Source organism: Antechinus flavipes, chromosome 1 (genome assembly GCF_016432865.1).
Source record: "Antechinus flavipes isolate AdamAnt ecotype Samford, QLD, Australia chromosome 1, AdamAnt_v2, whole genome shotgun sequence".
In the NCBI taxonomy this organism is placed as follows: domain Eukaryota; kingdom Metazoa; phylum Chordata; class Mammalia; order Dasyuromorphia; family Dasyuridae; genus Antechinus; species Antechinus flavipes.
The window spans coordinates 672952283-672976810 of NC_067398.1; the positions used below are offsets into that span (position 1 = coordinate 672952283).

The following is a 24528-nucleotide window of genomic DNA, read 5'->3' on the forward strand; positions in this document are numbered from 1 at the left end:
GTTCCCAGAGCTGGGACCCTGGGGGGGAGTCACATGATCTCTGGAGGGATGAACTTTGAACCCTGGGATACATGAAATTGCAGGAAGTGATGTGATCTGTGGGAGGCAGCCAACGTTGGTGACCATTGGTCAAAGATGGTTACATCCTTTTAATCTATCCAATGAGAAGACTCGGGTCTTTTACTTTTAGGTCCTGGACAAGCCAGAAGCTGGCCAGGTTCCAGGAGCACATGGCAGGACTTGGGATGGCTCCCAGGTGAGTCTGGGCCTCTCCCTCCAGGGTTTCTCTTTGTACCTGAAGATGTCTCTGGTTAGTTAACTGGGAAAGGGGGTCTTGCACCATCCCTCACACATATCTTTTGGTCTGATTTTCTTGCACAGCATGACAAATGCATAAATGTCTAAAAGGATCAGACATATTTAACCTATATCAGATTGCTTGCTATCTTGGGGAAGGGGGAGGTAAGGAGAAAAATATGGAACACAAAGTCTTACAAAAATGGATGTTGAAAACTATCTTTACCTGTATTTGGAAAAATAAAATACTATCGAGGGAAAAAAAAAAAAAAAAAAGAAACTATATATCAGGTCTAAAAAACTCCTTGGTCCTTACTATTTTTTCCCATTTCCTTTTATTCCAAGGCATCATTCTCATATTTAAGGCAAAATTTGATGGTGGTATTCACATATGACATAAGAGAATAACTTCATAGTTCTCAAGAGCTTCCCAGAGGAAATCTCGGGCTGCTGCCAATGCCAGTCATCATTAGAAGGCTATTGGATGCTTTGGTTCCAGCCTCAGTGCCTATTACTGTCCCCATTCTTCCTGGTGCCCGCCCTGGTCCTGTGCCCTGAAGCTGCTTACAGACCAGGGACCAGGGCCCCACACTCAGCAACAGCAAAGTTATACCCCAGACCTCTGGCTGGCTGCGGGGTGGGGAGGGGCGGGGGGCCCCTGCACAGCCTGGGCTGGTCGGTGTTTCACTCATCCCCCAGTGAGAGGGATCTTTCCTACAAATCTCCCGAGTTGTCCTGGGCTGGAAAATTGTTTTGCCCCAACCTTCGTGGCCCCTTCCGTGCCATAATTCAATTTGAGGCATTTTAAGAGTGGGAGACATCTGAAGTGGGGCCCAGATGTCCTGAAGAGACAGGGAGGCCCCATGCTGCAGACCCCTCAGGCTTACGCTCAGAAGTCTTCCCCACAGCCACAACACGGGGCAGGCCCTCATCCACCTCAACTCTGGCTATGGTACGGCTTGCCCGTCTCCAGCCTGGGCCTACGCTAGTTCCCTCTACGCGATTCTCAAACTGGTTTTCCTGAAGTCGACAGGCGCCCTGGCCCCAAGCCAAGCCACCCCAGATTCTGTGGGGCCCTCATTTGGCTTATAAAGCCCTCCAGGGCAGGGCCCCTGGGAGGCTCCCCCCAACTGCTGCTCCCACAAGATGCTCCCCTGGCTGACTCTAACCACATGCCTGGCACTCCCCCCCTCTGCAGCTTCACCTTCTGGCTTCCCTGGCTTTCTCCAAGCCTCAGCTAATGTCTCACTTTCTACAAGAAGCCTTTCTCAGCCCTCCCCATCCTCTGAGAATATCTCCAGCTCCCCGCTGAGGGATCTTGCTTGTTCACAGTCGTTTTAACATGGTCCCCCAAATTAGGAAGCGACTGCCTTTGAGAGCAAAGACTAATTTGTTTTTGTCCTTTCTTTGCACCCCTAGGGCTTAGCAAAGCGCCTGGCACACAGTAGGTATTTAGTGAACACCATGTTTTGGAGTAAGAACTGAAAACAACAAAAAGATAAAACACATCCTGGGAAAACCTCCAAACAGTGAGAAACATGTAGAGACAAATTTCTAACTTGTATCATATTAAAAATATGTGGGGTTTTTTAAAGCACTTTTAGCTTTCATATTTATCATGCTTGTAATTTAGCAGAGAACTACTACTAACAATAACAAAAGCTGACACTTTATATAGCACTTCAAAGCTTAGAAAGTGATTTACATACTTTACATCATTTGAGCCTCACTCAGTTATACCAAGTGCTCTTCCCACTGCACCACCTGGCTGCTCCTGAGCTTCTCACCCTCATGTTCAAAGCAGATAGCTACCATCCTGGTCCACATTCTGGCCCACTGTAAAAGGCTTTTTTCTCTTTGCCTCCAGATCCAGCTCGAAGGGACTGATTTCCCTAAGCCCTGCGTGGCACTTAGGTTAGCCCTGGCCTCTCCACTTCCTGCATTTGCCCTCCTGTTGGTTATTTGGGCCCATCTCTTTCCCAGCTCTCCCTCCTCCCACAAAAAATCCTGGAAGCAATAACATCTCCATCTTGGCATGCCCCGAGCTCCTCACAAAGTGTCAAGTCCTTAAGGAGGCTCCCTCTCACCTTATCAAGAAGTCCCATGTTTGGAATGGCCTCCCTCTCACTTGATCTCTTGGAATCCTTGGATGTTTGCCCCAAGCCAGCTCAAGGGCTCCTCTAACACGAGACTCTCCTCCAGATGACCTACTATTTATCTTGTGTGTACTTTATATCTGCTTCCATGTGGATGGGCTGCCTTCCCCTACAGAAGGGATGACCCATGATGGGTAAGAATTGTTTCTGTTTTGTCTCTGAACTCCATGCTTGCCACCCTCCTACTGGGAGTCCCTCCAATCTGGCTGAAACCTCACTTTCTGGGTTTTCTTTCTATTACTTTCCAACCCTTAGTCCTCATTTCAGTCAAGTGGAATGGATGGATGGTTTGCTGCTCTTCGTCCTGGAGACTTCCTCTCCGGGTCTTGGGCCTTGTACATGCTGCCCCTCACCCCCTTGCCCTGAATGCACTTTTCCTTCTTTTCCAAATTGTGAAAGTCCCTTGCTTTTTCCACAGCTCATTTCAAGAGCTAATTCCATAAAGGAGGCCTTTCTTGATTCCTAAACAGCTAATATTCTCTCCTCTAAAATGACTTTGTTTACATTTTCTATTTAAATGCTGTTTTCCTCATAGTGTCTAATCTCCTTAAAGATGGGGCCTCAACTTGACACATAGTAAGAGCTCAATAAATGCTTGTTGATCAAATAAATGCTAAGAAAATAATTAATATTAAGTTAATAGAATTAAAATTGAATAGAATTAAGTTAATGCCGAGAAAGGAGACAATAGTTCCCATATAAGCTGCCTTAGTCAGACTACATCTGTCGCACTGTGTGAATCTCACAAATTTCTTATATCAGGACATCTTGAAAGAAGGGTGACCAGGGTAATGGGAAAGTTTTTAAACCTCTAGGCAATCAAAAGGGAATAGGAATATTCATATGAGGGGCTGAGAGTTCTTTGGCTACTCATTAATGCCCTTTGTTAGATAAGAACACTTCTTGATGGAACAGCCCACTCAGAACCAGGTATGAGCAAGACAAGGACACTTCCCTAGACAGTCTCTTCAGACTGGATGGGGAAAGTCTACAGAAAACCAGGGCTGGTTTGTGGGATCTGCACTTTGGGCAGGGGAGAGGAGCCTGAGCAGACCTTTGGTGAGGGAGGGGAGGAGGCAAGTGCCCCTCTCAGCCCGGTCTCAACCCACTTCCCCACGTCCCTGCCACTGGGCCGGGGGACAGGGGCTGGCAGCAGAATCAGGAGCCAAGAACAAACCGGGCCCTGAGGAGCAAGCGCTTCAGAACCTTGAGAGGAAAGCCCCACGCACCCCACAGGGAGCGTCTTGAGGACTCCTTCCAGGAGCCGGAGAGACCCCTCTCCCACACGTGCTCTCGGTGGCAGAGGCGGTCACAGACCTTGGGGGAGGGAGACCGTTTATAGCCACTGTTCTTCCTGGGAAATACTCCTTTTCAAACGCTAACTGAAAGCCCTCCTGAAGGGCGTGAGGACTCAGACACAGCACGGAGAGCCAACCCCTCCCTGGCCCTCAGGAGTAATCTCGGCCGGGGGATGTGAGGGGCAGCTGGGACAGCCACCCCAGAACATGCGTGTCAGTGGAGAAAACGCGGGGCGTCTCTTCCAGAAGGAAAACGCTCCCATGTGGTAGGGAGAGAAAACTTGTTTTCTGAGGCTCCAGAGGATAACGAGGATCAGGGGGCCAATCTGTGTTTGATATAAGTGAGACTTTTCTCACAATGAGATGTCTGTCAACGCAGAAGCCCTCTCTGTGAGGCAGTGACTCCTCGTTACTGATGCAGCGGGGGTTGTTCAGAGACGCGCACCGCTAGCAGAAACGGGCCCGACACGCAGAGTCACTCCAGTTTTAAGATTCTGATTATTGCTAATTATGCACCCGATCATATAAAGTGATCATACAAGCTATGGATGCCTGTCTGTGCCATTGTGCTATCATGCAGACTGTAAAACAAAAAAAAAAAACTAAAACTCTGAGCTTATAAAAAGCAACAAGATCCCGAACTCAGACAGTCCTATTATTTTAATGAAGGAGACACAACAAGTGTTCAGTCATATTTCTGAAGTTTCTAACTATTGCTGGCCCAATTCCAACTTCTAGAAACTTTCCTTGCTTTGGTCTAGACCTGGGATTGCACTAGTGTTTCACTAGCACAGAACAGCTGGGTCAGCAGGTGGCCACCCCGCCACAGCGCTCGCCAAAGGGCAGCCAGAGGGCCCGGGGATGACACTCACACCTACTAGCTGTGGGGCCCCAGCCCCAAACACAGCTGCCCCCCACCTTCGGTAGCTGCCCACCCAGCCCCAACCGGGCTTGGTCACATGTGGGGCCTGGGGGGGAGCCCGGCCGTATGGTTCTCAATGGGCCTGACCTGGAGTGGGTGAGAAGGCCAGGGGCTCTCAGCTTTGGGTCTCTGGGGAGAGCCCAGGGCAGAGGGTCCCAGACCCACAAAAAACCTCGCCTCTAAAACAGGGATCATAGCAGCACCTCCTGCTGGAGCTGTTGGAGGATCCGATGAGAGCTGCCGCTCCTTGTGCCCCGTATCCCGGGCCTCTGTGGGGGCTGCCCTCTCCGCCTCAGGGTCTGTGGGCCGGGAGCCCTTCCCAGCTGCCAGGACCCGTGGGAGCCTGTGCTCAATGCCCCGGCCTCTGGGAACCCATTCCCTGCCCAGGGCACACAGCTCCCAGGCAGGCCCGATTTTCTGGGCCCCAGGCCCTGCTGGGGAGGGAAGCACAAGCACTTGTGCAGGGAGTCCGGCCTGCGGGTGCTTTCGTCCCAGCGGCCACCGGGGGGAGCAAAGGCTCAGAGCCCGGGCGACTGAGAGAGCAGCTGGCAATGACCGACCCGGGTCAGGCACCGGCCAGCCGGCCACCGGCCCACGCCTCTCCTCCGGGGGCTTCTGGTCCTTCCTTCACCCCCACAGAACACCTGTTCAGGGACCAGACAGTACTGCCATTTTACGGATGAGGAAACTGAGGTCAACAGCCAGAAAAGTGCTGCGAGTGAATGGGGCTATTCTTAGCTCGACAAGGATCCAAAACAATAGAGAAGAGCTTAGGGTGAAGAATGCTAGCCAGCTGCAGAGAAGGGGCTGATGGAGTCTGAATGGAGGGCCCAACATGCTCTTCAAACCTCCCTGATTATTCTTGGTCTCTAAGTTTGCATTTTCTTTGCATATTGGCCATATGGAAATATCTGCATGGCTGCGCATGTGTCAGCCACAGCAACCGGCGGCCTTCTCAAGGCTGGGGGAGGGGAAGGAGGGGAGAGAGAGTTTGAATGCAAAATTGTAAAGAAATGTTAGATTTGTTTGTTGCCATGTAATTGAGAAAACTTTTTTTAAAAAAGTAAGTAGACTAATGTTGAACCTTTAAGATACAGAGAACAATCCCGGAGAGTTGTTGGTCACCAGGAAGGAAACAGACACAGGGGAGATCAAAGTGCCCGATCAGCCCAGAAACAGTCAGAACCCAAGGAGGAAGCCCCCAAGGCAGGGAGGGACCACAGTTCCAAGCATGGCTTAACTTTGAGGAAGGAAGAGTCCAGGAAGGCAGCAGCCAGGCCCAGGAAAGCTTCCTTTGCACACTGACCATTAGAGTGGGCTGAGCCCACCTGCGATATGGTCCAGTGACTTCGAAGGCGGGGGCGGCTTGGGGCAACAATCTCTGGCCCGGCTAAGGGGACAAGACCCACTTATGCTCAGTTTACTCATCTATAAAATGAGGAGTTGGAATCTAAGGTCCCTTTTCTTTTTAAGTCTAAATTTCCCTCAAGTGAAAGTAATTTTTCTCTTGTCATTTTCCTAGATGGTTGGGTCTGATCTGCCCTTTGCCCCGCCAAATGCTCCCACAAACAGCTCCAAGTCTGTGGACCTGGAAGCTTGTTGAGGAGACTGTATATCCCCATCACTTGCACACAGTCAGGCCCGGTAAGCTTTGCTGAATTAACGCATGAATTGCCAGCTGGGCCAGCAGAACATGAGTTTCTTCCTGCTACTCAGTGTGGACCGGGAGCCCAGACAGGGAATTCCAAGCTAGGCCATCCACCTTCTCAGGGCACCGGCAGACTTAAAGTCAGTAACAAATCCTGGCACTGCTGCCCGGCTTCTTAAACGGCAGGCGGAGAGCACATATGGGGCTGTGTGAGTGAAGGAGTCCTGGAACACTGATCTATTACTTATTTTATATTTCTCTATATCGAGGGTCACACAAAAATTTCTCAGGTGAAAAACGGTTGCGAGTGGAAACAGCGGAAGAAGCCCTGCTGTGCGTGATCATGTTCTTTACCTGACATAGCTGTTCCGGGTGCTCCCACGAGTCAGCGGGCAGGTGAGGAGGGCGACCCTAGGAGACAAAAACCAAACAGGTCACGCCTGGCCACGAGCTGCGCAGGGGTCCTGCTCACACAAGCACGCACTCAGCCACCTCCCCATGCACATGGAGAATCTCAGACTCTTTCTGCTGAAGGCTTTTGTTTCCAACCCCCCAGAGAGCTAACCCTGGCCTCCCAGCACCTCCGGTCCTCTCATACATGTCACGGACCAAAGCCGGGCCCCCAAGCCCTGCCCCTCCCCTGCCACCATACACATCAGGACACTCAGAGAAGCTGTGGTCTGTCACCCAAACCCCACAGGGCAGCTGTGACGGGCGCAGGATTTGAAGCAAACGTCACTGACTCTAAAGCAGGCTTCCCTCTCATTGTTCCACACTGTCTCTGGGCCGGCCGGCGATTCCACCCAGGGCACTCAGAAAATGCTTGGCCCCTGCTTTCCCAACGAGACCCCAAGCAAGGGACTTGGCCTAGCTGCCCGATAGGCCTTAAACCTTTTAGTCTCTGCACCGTTCCCTCACCCACAAAGGCTGCCCTGACCAAACCCCAAAGCCGGCCTCATCTCCTCCCAGGACAGCTGGAGAAAGACCGTTTGTGACCCCATCTGATACTCAGAATTTGCTGCTGCCTCATACTGCCAACCATTTCGCCCTCACACCTCTTCTCAGCAAGGGACGCGCTGCACAGATCGGGTGCACCAAGTGGTGTTTGGTTGGAAAACCTAGCTAGCTACAAAGCTCAATCAATAACCATTTATTAAGCACCTACTACATACATGGCACTGTGCTAAACACTGGAGACACAAAGAGACAAAAGATAGTCCTTGCCCTCAAGGAGCTTACAATCTGTTGAGGAAACAACATGCAAACAAATCAAGCCATAAACCCCCATTTACAGATAGGAAAATGTAACTTTCAGTGATGCTACTAACAGAAACAGGGGCGGGGGTTAGAATTTAAGGCAAATTTTTTTTGGAGAAGACAAGTGCTTCAAGTTTTTTATCTAAAGTTAGACAAGAATCAAGTATTTTATAATTCAAAGATAATCTTAATTTACTTTTTCTAGTATAGCTTAAAACTATAATTTACTATTTAAAAATAGAGTTAGAAACCTCAATTTTCCATGGGTAGAACTATTGATAAAGATTTAAATAAAAATTAAAAAAAAATTTTAGTCATCAACAGTAAGTTGAGAAATACTGAACATTTCCTATGTACCAGGATTGGATAAGGTTAAATGGAAGATTCCCCTCATCCCCCAAAAAAGACAAGAAATTTAACTAGAACATGCAACTACAACTTGTGCCGCCAAAGTTTAGAGGGTGCTGATAGCACATGAACTTTAACGGGCAGAAAAAAAATGAATATAGTGCCTAGTTAGTAAGAATATTAGCTAACAACAACACCTGACATTTATGTAGAGTTTTAAGGTTTGTAAAATACTTTAGAATTATCTTTATGACTTCAACAACTATGGGAGGTTAAGAGCTATCATTATCCCCAGTTTACAGATGCTTAAATTCAGAACTTAAGTGATTTGCCCAGGGTCATACAGCTAATACATGTCTAAGGCCAGATTTGAATTCACTTGAATGTCTCACTCCCTAGGACAACTATCAGCACTGAAAGGATCCTGGACTTGGTGTGTTAAATTGGATGTGAACACAATTCTACCACTTAGTACTGGCCTATCAGCTGTTCCTCCAATGCAATCCTCTCTCTCACACCTCTCATGCTACCCCATGCCTGAAATGCACTCATTCACAAATTACACCTCTTAGAATCCTTTGTGTCCTTTAAGGTTCAGCTTACGGGCCATCACTTACAAAAAATCCTTCCAAAATGTTTTGGTAGTTATTTAGCAGCTACTGATCAGTAGACGTGATATATCACTCTAATAAAATGCTCCTTATTAGGAGCAAAGATTATTTTATTTTTGTCTTTCATTTTCCACGTCTAGCACAGAGTCTTATATGTAGTCATTGAATAAATGACTGGTGATGGAATTGTCAATGCTGAAAGCAAGCTGTGGGAAATGGATGCACTAATACATTACTGATAGAGCTGTAAACTGGTTAAATCATTTTGAAAAGCATTTTGCAATTATTCAGAAAATTCATGCCCTTTGACCCAGAGAGACTCCACTGCTAGGTACAAGGCCTAAGGATTGTTAATGAACAACACCAAAAAAAAAAAAAAAAAAAAAAAAAAAAAGAAAGAAAAAAAAGAAAAGAAAGAAAGAAGCTTCATGTACACCAAAATATTTATATATTTTTTTTTTATGGGAGCAAAGAATTAGAAACAAAGTAGATGTCCACTTATTGGTGAATGGTTAAACAAATTGTGATTTATGAATATTATGGACTTTTATAGTGCTGTGCCAAACAACAAATAATGAACACAGAAAAACATAGAACATATGAATTGATTCAAAGGAAAATAAGCAGAACGATGGAAAAAAATGTATACAACAGTAATAACCAAATAACTGGAAATGAATGTTTCAAAATTACTTGGAGCCAAGTTTGGCTCCAAACAAAAAAGATAAAAAAGGTATTTTTATATAAAGAGGTATGTCAAAAATAGTATTGTTAAACACTTACTCTGTGTCAAGCTCTAGAGGGATACAAAGACAAGCAAAAGAGTCCCTACTCTCAAAGAGCCTCCATTCTAATGTGGGACAGATAGTTCCTTCCCACTTCATTACAAAAGTGATGGACCATGGGTGTGGAACACTGAATAGGTGAGATACATTTTTTTTTGCCATGGTAGTTGGTTCAAGAATTTTTTCTCCTTTATTTCTCTCTTTTTCTTCTTTACTATCACAAATAGCTCTTTGGGGGATGGCTTTGGGAGGGATAAGTGGAAAACAGAAGTGATAAAAACATTGTCAAAGAAAATTTCTTTTTAATTAAAAAAAAACACAAACATTTATTGAACTGAATTCAACTTTGATCTAATAAGCTCCTGGGTTCTACAGCAATCTCCTTTCCACACATGTGGAATGTGCTTCACAAATGATCCCCAGTTTGACACACTGCTCAGCCTCACCCACTGCTTCATGGAGATGGTACATCACAGATACTTAGGAAATATAATTAATACAGGTATGGTTGCATGGTACCCAGGCCTCCTACATCTGCATGGCACTTGAAGATCTGCAAAAGGGTTTTTCCACATCAATCCTGCGAGGTAGATAGTGCAAGTACTGTCACACTAAATATCTCAGAAATAAAACGTTTTTATCCATGTTTCCGATGACTGTTACGTTCTGGCAATGATCCAAATTTATTTCTTATTTTTATTTTGCTATTTCAAGGTTTGTTTTTCATAATTTAACAAAAGACAATCATAGTTATTATAAAAAGTCACCCCCAGGATTTTCTAGATTTAAAAACACAATAATGGTTCTCCCACTTCACCATGCTGCTAGAGGTCCTACACTCCAACAAGGACCCTCAGTTTGGAGCGCTACGCAGTACAAGCTCCATCCGGACAGCCGCGGACTGAATTTGCATGATCACAAGGAGGGCATGCAAATTATTTTCCAGGTGAAATTGGCCAGTAAGAAATCTAACCACAGCCATAAATATAAGAAGGGATGTTCTGACTCCTCACTGAATTTTTGTCTTGAGTGACAAACAGCCAGATCATAAAAAGAGGGGCAGGAGAAGGGCCCCGTGGCTTCCCCTCAGGGGAACTAACACCGGGAAGAGAAAGGAAGAGTCCCCAGGCCCCCGGGAGAGACCAACGGGCCTCACTCTGCCGGGATGGAAAGGGGGGAGTGGGCGAGAAAAAGCAGAAGCCGCTTGGCAGCCCGGCTGTCTGCTTAGCTCTCTCTGAGTAGGGAACAGCACTGGTCCTCCAAGATGCCTCTGAACACCTCGAAGCGGTGATTGAGGTCTGGCCTGGTGTGAATCTTGAACTTGGTGCCCAGCGCGCCGTCGGGCGACGCTGCCCCGTAGAAGACCCTCTGGATGCGGGAGTGCACCAGGGCCATGGCGCACATGACGCACGGCTCCCTGGTGACATAAAGGTCGTAGCCGGTGCAGATGTAGGGCAGCCCGTCGTCTCTGGCTTCCAGTTTCCGCACTCGGCCGGCGCGGGCAGCCTTGGAGGCCGGGGCCTCTCTGCTCCCCGGCGGTGAGAAGGTGCAAGCCGGGTGAGCCTGAAAACTGTAGGTGCCCCTGCCCTGCCCGTGGGCGACCAGGTCGATGCACACCATGGTGGCGTGCAGCAGGGGGCGCGAGGCAGTGCTGCAGTCGTGGCCCACCGCGAGCACGGCCTCCGTGGCCGGATCCACCACCACGGCCCCGACGGCCCTCATGCCCTGCTCCGCCCCCTGCCGGGCCGCCCCGATGGCTCGCCTCATGTACGCCTGCATCTTCACCTTCTCCTCCCGGGAGAAGAGGCGCCCGGCGAGGGCGCTGGTGACGTACTTGTCCTCATGGAAAGCCGTGGGCCAGTGGAACTTGGCCTCCTCAAACTGCGTCCTCGTCAAAGGGGGGCGGGCAGGCACGTGCACCAGGAAGGGCTCCCCGAGGCCGCGGCGGTCCACCTGCTGGTCGGGCAGGAGCTCGGAGAGCGAGCGCGGGCCTTCGGCCTGCTCCTTCCCAGGCCTGGCCAAACAGACCAGCATCTCCAGCGGGTGGGGGCTGGCCTCCTCTGGGCAGGCGCGCACCCTCTTGAGATGCTGCTGGCCCTCGAGGGGGTAGAGGGCGGACACCTCCTTCACCAAGCGCGAGGTCTTCTTCTTGTCCAGGATGGGCACCGCGTACGCCAAGGCCAGCTCAACGCCCTGAGACTGCTGATCTGAGAGCACGGGGAAGATCTGCCAGGGAAGCGCTCTGTGCTCCGTTACCGAACCCTTCTCCTCGCCACGCTCCCCCGGGCACAGGACACGGTCCATCTTCCTCGCTGAGAGAGTGGGCCGCAAAGACTCTGACTGTGGGAGACAGAGATCGGAGGAGAGCAACATCTGTCAGTCGGAGGAGGACAGCAGGTGGGCCTAAGCAAAGCCACGCTCACACGGAGACAGTGCCACAAAGTGGGCCCAGTACCGGACACTGGGTCAGGAAGAACTGGGTTCAATCTCACCTCTGACACTAATCATGCATTAGGGGTCAAGGGCAAATCATTTCACCTCTGAGTCTCAGTTTTCTCATCTGTAAAATGGGGACGGCAATACCTATGGTTCCCCAGGTTGCTGGGAAGCTCAACTGAGAAAATGTACCCAAAATGCTCGGCGATCATTAAAGGAGATGGGACCCCCAGTTCTTCATAGGGTCTGCTCGCTGGTGGCTGAGTCCTCCCAGGGCCTGTCCCCTTGTGGCGATGAGCCACAGCTCCCATCACCCTTGTTCACAGCTGCATCCTAGTTCTAGCTAGGCAGGTACTGGAGACGATCCATTTCCACACTTGAGCCTCAGTTTCTCCACCTGAAAAACGAGGGAGCTAGTCTAGACGAGCTCTGGGACCCCCTGCAGCTCTGCAAGTGAGAGCCCAGCGAGGAGGACCAAATCTGAGCAGTCACAGCCAGCGGCCTCCTTTACAGACGAAGACACAGATGCCACAAGAGCTTAAGAGGCTTGCCCAGGCGTGGAGCTAACATAATTAATTATACATACATCCCCTATAACAAACTGCTCACCATTTTAGGAGGCGGGAGGTAAAGAACGGAGAAAATTTGGAACTCAAAATTTCAAAAAACAAATGTTTAAAATTATCTTTATATGTAATTGGAAAAAATTAAAATACTATCTAAAAGATATTTGGTGAGATATAATTAAGATAATAGCTAGAGAAAAATAGAGAAATAAATGTATTCTAATTCTCAATTTAAAAAAAATTATTCTTTTGGCCCCAGAGGGCAGAACCAGGCTTATCTTCAAGTAAGTTAGAGTTCTTGTTGTCAAGAGGATTCTCACTTGGATTTGGGTTGAAGGACAAGATGGTTTTTGAGGTTCCTTTCTACTGATGAGATTCTGTTAATGATAATAGAATGAAAAGAACTGAAGAGTCTAGGAATCTGTCTGAATATAAGTTTTAGGTCTGAAAGGCTCGAGTTCAAATCTCATTCCCATCCTTCTTATTAGTTATGTGACTTTAGTCAAATCCCCTTAATTATGAGTCTCAATTTGCTCAGTTGTAAATGAAGATAATAATATCTGCACAGTGTAGTTGTGAGCAAGATGCCCTGTAAAACTTAAAAGTGCTACAGAAGGGGTAAAGGGATCATTATTATTTTACTTATTAAGTATCTACAATGTGCCAGGCTCTATGATTGCTGTGGGGATATAAAGACAATTGTGAAAATTTCTACCCTTAGGAAGCTTACTTTCTACAAGGAGATACAATGTGTAAGCAAGTAAATAAAAAATACATACAAAGTCATTTCAAAAGAGTGCTAATAATTGTAGGATTTTTCTATTAAGATGACTGATGAAAGAATGCTCCACATCATTAATAAGAGAAATGCCTAAGTCCAGACATTTCAATTCTTACCCCACAAACTGGAAAAGATATTAAATGATAGAAGCACTAAGAAAATGACAGATACAATGACCATTATAATGGAAATGGAAAGAACCAAATAAAATAAAATAAAATAAAATAAATAGCGCTGGCTAAAATAAGTCTTGTACAACTTTGCATGTATAATCTATCAAATTGCTTGCCTTCTCAAGGAGGGAGAAAATTTGAAATTCAAGATTTTTTAAAATGACAATTTTTTTTACATGTAATTGGGAAATATTTCATGAAATAAGTAAGATTTTTTTTTAAAAAGCAAATTCCAAAGAAGCTATATGAGAAAACACCTTCCCTTCCCCCTCACCACTCTGCAGAAATGGGTGTCTACAAAGTTGGGATTTGGTAGGGATAGTCTGCCAGATTTTTTTGATGTATCAGTTTTACTGATTTTTTTCTCTTCTCTTTTTTTCCTTCCTTAAAAAATATCTACTTTATGGGATGACTCAGTGGAGAGAAGCACTGGGAAAATTTTTGGTGATATAAAGAAAAATTTTTTAAAAAGGTAGCAAAAAAAATTTTTTTAAGCTGATTTGGTGGTGTTGTCAAAGCTTGAACTACCAAAAAGCCTAAATCATAAAATGTAGACCCAGAATAGACCCTAGAGGTGATTCAGTCTGATTTCCTCATTTCACGGAGAAGAAAATGAGTTCCAGAAGAGGCAAATGACTTGGCCACGATATCATAGCTTCTGGTTACCAGCCTCCATCACCGCATGCTGGATTATTAGCCTGGGTTTCTAAAAACTCCGCACATGACTCTAGCAACAGCCAAAGCCCCTTGAAAGATCTGGCCCAGCCCTTAGCCAGCAACATCCTCAGCACACAATAGGTACCATTGCAGCTGAACACAACTGAGTCAGCATGACACAAGCATATGCATCACTCGTTGAAAGGGTCCCTTTGAAATCTGGGAACTGCAAAAAATAACCAACCTTCTCCTTTCTTTTCAGTTATTTTTAGTTCATTAGAACTCATTTCTCTCCAAAGCAACAATAGACACAAGGCCTGCCCTCGTTTCTTCCTTAAATTTCTACTTTCAACCTTTGTGAAATGCCAGGGTAGGCTAATTATTGAGCGCTGCATTTTCCCCAGCCCTCCAAGGGTTTGAGAGAGCTGGCCAGGTCTGGTTCCTTTATTTCATGGCACCCCAAGCCTGGAATACACTTCTTCCCTCCTGACCCTCTCCAGTCCTAGAGGCAGAGCTGCTTCTGCTGCCCACCCTGGGCTTCTGGAGGGCAGGTATCCAGGGCACCTGCACCATCCTGAGCACACAACACAGAGAAGGGCTTAGGCAGAAGATGCTCTGCTCAAGTTAAACTTACACATACAAAAGGAAGACAACATTCCATCGGGAGACAAGGGAAAAGCCTTTTCTCCCACAAGAGAATGCACTTAATTGCCCCAAGGCTGGCCAATGGGGATTGCCCACCAGACAGCAGTTCCCGGGGACAATCTCACAAGCCCCTCTCAGAGGATGAGGTAGTTGGCCCCCCCTTCCGCCTGCCGGGTCTGGGCTGGGGAGTTCTGGTTCTGAGGCAGTCTCCTCAGGCCTCCTCCTGGGGCTTCTCAGTCTGCTTTGGGGGGCTTGTTCCAAGGGGGCCCTCAGCACAGCACAGCTGAGGGGGGACCTTTGGTCTGTACTGCACCATCAGGCCTGCTTGTCCCCAGCAGTGGAGAGCTCAGTTCAGAAGGGCTTGTTTTTAGGGTTAGTCTGGCCAGTCCACTTCAGGACCACATTATCACTATCCAGTCAACACCCAAGATACTTGTGCCAATGGGCCTACAGGGGCTTTGCATACATTTGGTAAACTGCCTATTTTATATCTGACAAAGGTTTGCATCATGCCGTCAGCCTGCCCTGATCAATCTCTGGTTATCACAATTTTCACAAACAAGTTGCTTATATACTCCAAGTGCTGGAGCACCTCTATTGAAAATTCAAGATGGAGTCCCTCTTGCCAACCTTCCTTGATCACCTCTCGGTAAAAATGACCTTTCCCTTCTCCTTACATCCCATTCTGCTTGTAAACATACTAATTTGTCTATTTAAGTGATTCTCCCCATTAGAGTGTGATTTCAATGAAAGCAGAAACTATAATTTTTTTCATCCCTAGGGCCTGGAATCTAGGATCCTGCATACAACCCAGACCAATGGCACTTAATGATCCTGAAAAGAATTAACAACAATGACAAGTTAAACCAATTTCTGTAGAAAACTCAGAATACAATTTAAAATCATTTTTAATGTTACCAATTAATCAACACGCATTTATCAAGTGCTTAGTATGTCTTGACATTACGTTAAGTAGTGAGGTACAAAACCCCATCCTGTACCCTAGGAGTTACCGTCAGTTAAGGAGACATATTGGACACACAAAACATCAGGGCAAAATATCATGAAGAAACTCTGTATCTAAAAGTCATAGGAGGGAAAGTTACAAGGGAGGGCGGTGGGAGCATCTTAGAATTATACACCACTTGAAGATCTACAACATTATGGTAAAACCACACGAAGAGGCAAAATAATGGTCTTCCTCTTCCCTAGTCACTTAACTAAGAAGTATCAAGGTCCAAATATAAACCCAACTCTCAGTTATTTTATAAGACAGTGATGGTCTCTGGTCTGGACAGAATGAAAGGTGCCCATTAGGAAGTTGCGAGGAACAAGGTGAGGGGAAAATGTTACCTCCCTTCTTTCTTTGTGGGTGTACTACATACACCTGGTCAGTCAGCTGAAGTACTGAACTGCTTTCTTTCCCTTCTTTTTTATTGTAATAAAGGATGGTGTCACTCTAAAGAGATGCAGAAAGTCCTTGAAGCATCCCCCAAATGAGCCGAAAGACCATTTTATCTGCTCCCAGAGAGAGAGGACTGTGGGTACTGAGCGGGGATCACAACATAGTATTCTCACTCATTGTTGTTGTTTGCTTGCATTTTGTTTTCTTTCTCATTTTTTCATCTGATTTTTCTAGTGTAGTGTGATGATTATGGAAATAAATATAGAAGAATTGTATATTGGATTACTTGCTGTCTAGGGGAGGGGGTGAGAAGAAGAGGAAAAAAATTAGAACACAAGGTTTTGCAAGGGTGAATGTTGAAAATGATTTATGTATATGTTTTGGGAAAAAGAACTTTAATTTAAAAAAAAAAAAAGACCATCTCAAAGGACAAAGAGAAAAACAGATTCACTGTTGTTACTTTCGTGTTCCCACCAAACTCCTTGAAGTCTGATTTTGTTAGCATTTTAAGTTTGAATGTGACTCAGATGAGTTGTTGATAAGAGAGGGAGCAAGGCAAGGGAAGGAAAGTGTTATTTTCACACAAAATGAAACGTATCATCATGAGAATGATTCTGGAGTTGGTTTTAATATAGGTGCAAAGCTTTAACTAACCACTCAGATATCTCAAGCCTGGCTCACCACCACTCCCTAATTGATAATCATAAACTATCATTCTCAATTTTTAATAAAACAAAAATAAGAAACATATTAAAGAAGGAAGGGACTTCAGAGACCACATAGTAGGGGGTGGGGAGAGAATTTTTAAGCTGACTTTGTTTTAAAAAATATTTTAATAATTATTTCAATATATAAAAAAGCATCCATTAATTATACAAAGCATTTTACAAGTATTATTTCATTTGCTCCTCACAATAACCCCTAGTGATTGGTTCTATTATTATAATTTTTCCCATTTTTTATGGAGCTATATAAAGGTCGAGTTGCCCAAATAATGGTTGAATTGCCCAGTGTCATACAGCTAATTAAGTGTCTGAGGCCAGGCCCAAAGCTTTACCCACTGCATCACCTGGAAACTAATAATTTCTTATGTGTTTAAAGCCACCCTCCTGAGAAGAGGTCCAAGGCTTCACTAGCCTTGCCAAAAGGGTCCAGGATGCCCCAAAGTCAGGAATCTCTGATGCAGACGCAGAGAAACAAAACGAGCTACCTGGGGTCACAGGGATTGGACTGGGCCCTGGTCTTTCTCACCAGAGCAGTCAGCCTGGAGGGACAAGCAATCAGACAAGGAGTAAGAGCTCAACTAAAGGGTTGTTCTAGGGACCAAATATGAAAGTGGAGGCTAAGCCATCTTTTTGCCCCATGCAAAGCAGGGCAGCCGCCCGTGGCAGGCCCAGGACAAAAATAACCCGAGGACAGAACTTGCCTTTGTCTGGGCACAACCAAGCCCTGCAAAACCCCAGAGTTTGGGGAGCCTTGGCCAGCTGGGGTCTTCCATCCCCACCATGACGGCCACCTGCAGGTTCTCCTTTTTCTCTCTCTTCAGCAATATTCTTCAGACGGGCACTTCTTTAGTTCTATAACAGTGCCCATCGGCTACTGACCCTAAGACTGGGTTTGCTCCAGCAGATGCTGCTTTGAAGCTCTTCTACAAGAAAGTGTCTCCTGGGCATATTGTTTTATTTTATTTGATTTTCAGCCTTTTTTTTTTTTTTTGGATTTTATTAGAATATAGGCACTCTCAACATTTTCCATATGGATCCATATGGATCTTCATATAGAATCTGTCTATTCCAATTGACATTGGAATATGTCAATAATTCTTTTGGGGTTTAGTTTCTTTCTTTTTTTAATAATAGCTTTTTTATTTTCAAAATATATGCAAAGATAGTTTTCAACATTCACCTTTGCAAAACCCTATGTTCCAAATTTTTTCTCCTCCCTTCCCACATCCCCACCCTTATCAACCTGCTTATCATTTCTTAGAGAATAATTTTCCATAACATTCATATACCATAACTTATTCAGTCATTTTTCATCTGATGGCTCCACTCAGTTTTCCTGGGCATATTTTAAAATCAACATGAGGTTTTTTTTGAAGCTGTAACGGGGTAACTTTGTGGGACCCTACTCTGACCAGTAACATCAAAGGAAGCACAAAGTAGAAAGAGTCCCGCAAGGTATCCTCACTGCTACAGAGGATGACTAGTGCAATTTCCACACTGGTAAAGATTCCTTAAAGAGCAGTGGTTCTTATGCCCAAATGGATATCAAAATGTGCATACTCAAGGAGGGAAAACGATCCACATGTGCAAAAACATTTGTGGCAGCCCTTTTTGTAGCGGCTAGAAACTGGAAACTATGTGGATGTCCATAAGTTGGAGAATGGCTGAATAAATTATGGTATATGAATGTTATGGAATATTATTGTTCTGTAAGAAATGACCAGCAGAATGGATATCTCTACAGAGAGATTTGGAGCAACTTACATGAACTGATGTGAGTGATATGAGCAGAACCAGGAGATCATCATACATAGCAACAAGAAGATTATGTGCTAATCAACTGTGATGGGTGTGGCTCTCTTCAACAATGAGATTATTCAGGCCTGTTCCAATGATCTCGTGATGAGGAAAGCCATCTACACCCAGAGAGAGGACTGTGGGAACTGAATATGGATCACAACATAGTATTTTCACTTTTTTTGTTGTTGTTTGCGTTTTGTTTTTTTCTCCTTTTTGAATTGATTTTTCTTTTTTCTTTTTTTTTATAGAAGCTTTTTATTTTCAAAACATATGCAAGAAAAGAAAAAAAACATATGCAAGGATAATTTTTCACCACTGACCCTTGCAAAATCTTGTGTTCCAATTTCCCCTCTTCTCCCCGCTCCCTCTCCTAGATGGCAAGTAATCCAATATATGCTAAATATGGTTCAAAATATGTTAAATCTAATATATGTCTACATATTTATACAATTATCCTGCTGCAGGAAAAATCAGATCAAAAAGGAAAAAAATTGAAAAAGAAAAAAAAGAAAAAGAAATAAAAGTGAAGTGACTTATCCAGGGTCACAGAGCTAGTATTTTATTGTTATAATTCATCTGTGTTTGGGTCTCACCTAGCAGACTCTACTAGGAGTCTATTTCTTCTCCCAATTCTCTGCAACCAGATAATCTGATACATGTTTGATGGATAATTAATAATTAATTAATGAATGAGGACGGGAAGCAGTAGAAATGAAAGACTTTCCTCAGGCGTCCGTCCTGTGGGAGCTGCCCACTCCCTGGCACAACAGCAGTAACTCACACCTCCAGAGTTCTCTGAAGACTTACAAAAAGCTTTCCTCATCAAGAACCCTATGGGGTAGACATTGCTAATCATTACCTCCATTTTACAGATGATGCAACTGATTTTAGGTTAATCAGCTGCTTTAGGGTCACACAGCCCCTGCCGAAAGTCCCAAGTTATCTGACTCAAAGGAAGGACACTGTCCATGACAGCAAATCTCCACACTAACACAAGCAAGATGACATTTTAAACTACATTCTAAAGTTTCCTGTAGAGTAGAGGGTTTTTTAGCATGAAAAATACGCATATGTATTAAAATTTTATTAAAAAGCATTTTTTAAAGCAGCTACCTGCCCTTAGTTCCCATTCTGACCTTCCACTAACACAATGATTCAGAATTTCAAGTTTATAAAACTCAAAAATCTGAGAGTTGAGAAAGTATTAATACTCTCAATTCAAAGGTGAAGAAACAGGTTCAGAGAAGAAATGCTTTGTCTATGGTTATACACAGCCACTAAGTGGCAGTCAGATTAAACCCAGGTTCTCCAACTCTAAATTCAATGCTCAACAAAGGGCTATCAAACTGTGCACACCCTTTGATCCAGCAGTGTCTACTGGGCCTGTATCCCAGAGATCATAAAAAGGGAAAGGGCCCCATATGTGCAAGAATGTCTGTGGCAGCCCTCTTTATAGTGGCCAGAAATTGGAAAGTGAGGGGATGCCCATCAATTAGACAATGGCTGAATAAACTGTGGCATATGAATGTGATGGAATATTCTGTAAAAAATGACCAACAAGAGCAGGTAGGTGGCTCAGTGGATAGCGCATCAGCCCTGAAGTCGGGAGGACCTGAGTTCAAATCTGGTCTCAGACACTTAATACTTCCTAGCTGTGTGACCCTGGCCAAGTCACTTAACCCAAATTGCCTCAGCAAAAAAGAAAGAAAGAAAGGAACAATCAGCAGGATGATTTCAGAAAGGTCTGGACAGACATACATGAACTGATGCTAAATGAAGTGTGTAGAAACAAGAAAACACTGTATACAGTGCGATGATCAACTATGACAGACTTGGCTCTTTTTAGCAATACAGTGATCCAAGACAATTCCAATAGAGTTGAGATGAAAAATGTCATCTGCATCCAGAGAGAGAACTATGGGTACTTAATGTATTTTCATCTTTTTTTTTTTTTTTTTTTTGTCTGCTTGCTTTTTCTCCTGTTTTTTTTTTCTTTTTTCTTTTTTGGACTGCCTTTTCTTATACGGTATGAGAAATATGGAAATAGATTTAAAAGGAAAGTAAATGTTTAACTTATATCAGAATGCTTGCTGTCTTGGGAAGAAGGGAAGTAAGGGAGGGAGAAAAATATGGAACACAAAGTTTTACAAAAATGAATGTTGAAAGCTATCTTTACATATCTTTGGAAAAATATTACTGAAAAAAATGGATGTTGAAAACTATCTTTACATGTTTTTAGAAAAAAAATACTGAGGGGAAAAAAAAGAAATAAATTCAATGCTCTATCTCTCAAATTGCTCTACTTCTCCTTTACTACATCTATATGCGAATATACTTACAAACTTCCAAACAGGAATTAATATTGAGATGTAGGAAAGCCCCATGAAGAGGAAACAGGCCATTGGTGAAGTACAGAAGACTCACAAGTACAGATGTAACTCAGGAAATAGATGCCCTACAGCTTTATACCAGAGCACAAATGGGCATATTTTCTAAAGGGAGGAAGACAGATGCTCTGCCTCTGGTACTGTGAGCACAGGCTTGAAGTATTACTGGGTTAGAGAGCCCATTTTCTTTATGTAAAGCTCTAATTATTAGCTGGAATTTCTCCTATTGAGCTGACATCTGATCTGTGCTCTAATGAACATAGTTATCCTAGGTCCAAAAGAACAATTCCTCAAAAATCTGAGGGCAGCAATCAAGTGCCCCAGCCTTCCCTTATCCAAGTTATGTAGTCCCAGTTCCATCAACCAAACCTCTTTTTGTCCCAAAAACTGGTTAGTAGTACTTTTTTCATAAACTGATTGACTTCCTAGTTGCCAAGGTTGCTGGGCATAGTGACAAATGACTAGAATGGATGATTCATGGAAACATCTTTTTCAGCTGTAGGTTTCTCATATTCCAATTAGTCTGTGAAGATCTGGAAATATTCCAAACCATACTCATTTACTGGAATGACAATAATCAACCCTGTAGAATGGATCAACTGTTTTTAGGCTAAGGCACTAACACTAGATAAAAGGAAATATTATAGTTACTGAAATTTACAGCTCACCAAATACACATGTTGAAAACAGTACATTCAGAGTTTCTACATTTAAATCATTATTTCTGTTCTTACTCCTGGGTGTGAACATCACTTCTCAAAATGGCTCTCCACCTCCCTTCTTTACTCCAACTGATATTGGAAGAGCAAAGGAGATACAAAAACCTAAATGTTACTTGGAAAAGCAAGGTCTTATAAATGTAAGAAATCATTGTTGCTATTAATTACAAGTCAACGGTGTTCTCACCAATGGGGGTATTCCCTCCATCACTACCAACAAACCACAACCCATCTCATCCTGGGCCATACTTTAAAAAGTCCATGTTCTCCCAGGCATCCTCCGCAAAGGCTCAGCTCCACATCAGCAGCAAGTCTTCTTCCACTACTTACATTCTATTTAATTCCATGGGTACTAGCAACTGGTTCTAGATTATCCCTGACTTTGGCTACAAAACAGCTGCTATTACTCTTAGAAAAGTAAATGTATTTATGGACAGGTAGTAATGGCATCTCTGAATGTGTGAGGGTTCAAATAAAAGGATAAAACCCACAAATACTTGCTTAAGGAGTGAGGAGAGGGAAACAACTAGAATGCCCTCAGAATACAGAAGATTGGGAAAATCTAGAAAGAAAAAGCTTATTTTTCAGTGGAAAAACAGCTACACATGTAAAATGCTTTTCTTGTATGCATAATTTCATATTTAACATTTCAGGGGTGGAAAAATATCATAGGTATTGAAACAAGTGCATAAAATCCCTTAGGACCTCCTGGCATAGCTTAGGCAATATCGATTTCCAGAGTCCTTTTCTGGGGTAACATCCTATATCTAAGCAGTTTTGGTTCATCAAATAAAGTTCACAAAGCATGAATGCCTGACAAGTATTTTCTGAAGAGTATACGGTTTTATTTGAAACGTGAAGGAATTGGATAGTTACATGACTGTTGGCTCTATAAGAAATATGTTGATACTAATGTCCAAAAGACCACCATGAGGAAGCCTGACCCAGGCTCGAGTGTGAGCAAATCCTGGCTCGATTGGTCACTTCGGCCTCGATGAGCTCAGGCAAGCCTGTTTCTTTACTACAGAAGGGCTAGCTCAGTGATTCCCACTGTCCCCTGGGTCCTGGTTCTTGACGAGATCTGGGCTCCTCTCCACTTCCACCTCCTGCTGACTAATAAAAACTAGGCCTTACGTGTCTGCACGTCAGTCCTTGGGGTCCCATAACTCAGAGCAACACCTCCTGCAAACATGGCCTCCACAGCACAGCTTCCCCGTCAGCCCCCAGAGCCAACCAAGGGTGAGAGACCTTGGGAGATTCTGGGAGAGGCTTTCAGAGTTGGACTCACTCACAAGGTAAACCACTTAGAGGTGTTTCTCTTATGTTCTGTGAATGTCTACGACCCGCAGAAGTCAAAGTCCTCTCTAGTGTTATGTCCCATATCAGGTTGGGGCCTGGGACATCTAGGTAGTGGAGAAAGTCCTGGGCTCAACTCCGGCTTCCCATAATTACCAGCTGTTCAGTTCTGAGCCTGTTTCTTGACCTGTAAAGTGAAGGGGTGAGCCATAAGGTCCCTCCTGGCTATTAAGCCTAGATAACATGCAGATGACACCATGTTGCCCATAAACCCTTGGAGAAATGGCCTGGCATATTGGAAAGCAAAGGAGATTGGCTGAACATTAAGATTCACAACTAAAAACCTGCTAGAACCGTTCACAACTTTAGCAAAGTCACAGGATAAAATAAATCCACATAAATCATCACCATTTTTATGTTACCAACAAAGTCCAGCAGCAAGTGATATAAAGAGAAATTCCATTTAAAAGAACTGTAGATAATACAAAATATTTGGGAATCTACCTTCTAAGACAAAGTCAAGAATTATATGAACACAATTACAAAACACTTTCCATACAAATTAAGTCAGATCTAGTTAACTGGAAAAATATCAAGTGCTCATGGGTAGGCCAAGCTAATATAATAAAAATGACAATACTATCTAAATTAATCTACTTCCAAGAAATTATTTTACAGAGCTAGGAAAAATAACAACAAAATTTATCTGGAAGAACAAAAGGTCAAGAATTTCAAGGGAATTAGTGAAAAAAAAAATGCAAATGCAGATGGACTAGTTGTACCAGACTAAAATCATATTATAAAACAACAGTCATTAAAACCATCTGGTACTGGCTAAGAAATAGAGTAATTGATCAGTGGAATAGGTTAGATTAGGTTCACAAGACAACAGTCAATGACTACAGTAATCTAGTATTTGACAAACCCCAAGGCCCCAGCTTTTGGGATAAGGACTGACAAAAATTGTTGGGAAAACTGGAAATTAGTATGGCAGAAACTAGGCACTGACCCATACCTAACATCATATACCAAGATAAGGTCAAAATAGGTTCATGATTTAGACATAAAAGTGTGATACTATAAGCAAATTAGAAGAACAAAGTTTAGTTTACCTCTCAGATCTGTGGAGAAGGAAGCAATTTGTAGCCAAAGAAGAACTAGAGCATATTATGGAATGCAAAATGGATAATTTTGATTATATTAAGTTAAAAAGTTTTTGTACAAACAAAACCAATGCGGACAAAATTAGAAGGGAAGCAACAAACTGGGAAAAAAATTTTACATGCAGGGGTTCTGATAAAGGCCTCATTTCTAAAATATGTAGAGAACTGACTCAAATGTATAATAATTCAAACTATTTTCCAATTGATAAATGATCAAAGGATAAGAACAGACAATTTTCAGATGAAGACAAAACCATCATAGTCATGAAAAAATGCTCTACATCATTATTGATTAGAGAAATGCACATTAAAACAACTCTGAGGTACCGCTACACAATTCTCAGATTGGCTAAGATGACAGGAAAAAATAATGATGAATGTTGGAGGGGATGTGGGAAAACTGGGACACTGATACATTGTTGGTGGAATTGTGAACACATCCAGCCATTCTGG

The 24528-nt window shown here is 44.0% G+C and overlaps 2 protein-coding genes across 2 annotated transcripts in view; both read right to left on the bottom strand.

Moving 5' to 3' along the window:
- Window positions 1-24528, bottom strand: part of SCAMP4 (secretory carrier membrane protein 4) — a 66775-nt gene that overhangs the window by 26074 nt on the left and 16173 nt on the right. Inside the window, exon 2 of the mRNA XM_051972256.1 lies at window positions 6676-6732. Within this exon, the coding sequence (XP_051828216.1) occupies window positions 6676-6682 (7 nt within the window). The 5' untranslated portion in view covers window positions 6683-6732. The remainder of the gene's footprint in view (window positions 1-6675; window positions 6733-24528) is intronic.
- ADAT3 (adenosine deaminase tRNA specific 3) overlaps window positions 8986-24528 on the bottom strand; it is a 31701-nt gene continuing 16158 nt past the window's right edge. Inside the window, exon 2 of the mRNA XM_051972255.1 lies at window positions 8986-11662. Coding sequence (XP_051828215.1) covers window positions 10547-11626 — 1080 coding nt within the window. The 5' untranslated portion in view covers window positions 11627-11662 and the 3' untranslated portion in view covers window positions 8986-10546. The remainder of the gene's footprint in view (window positions 11663-24528) is intronic.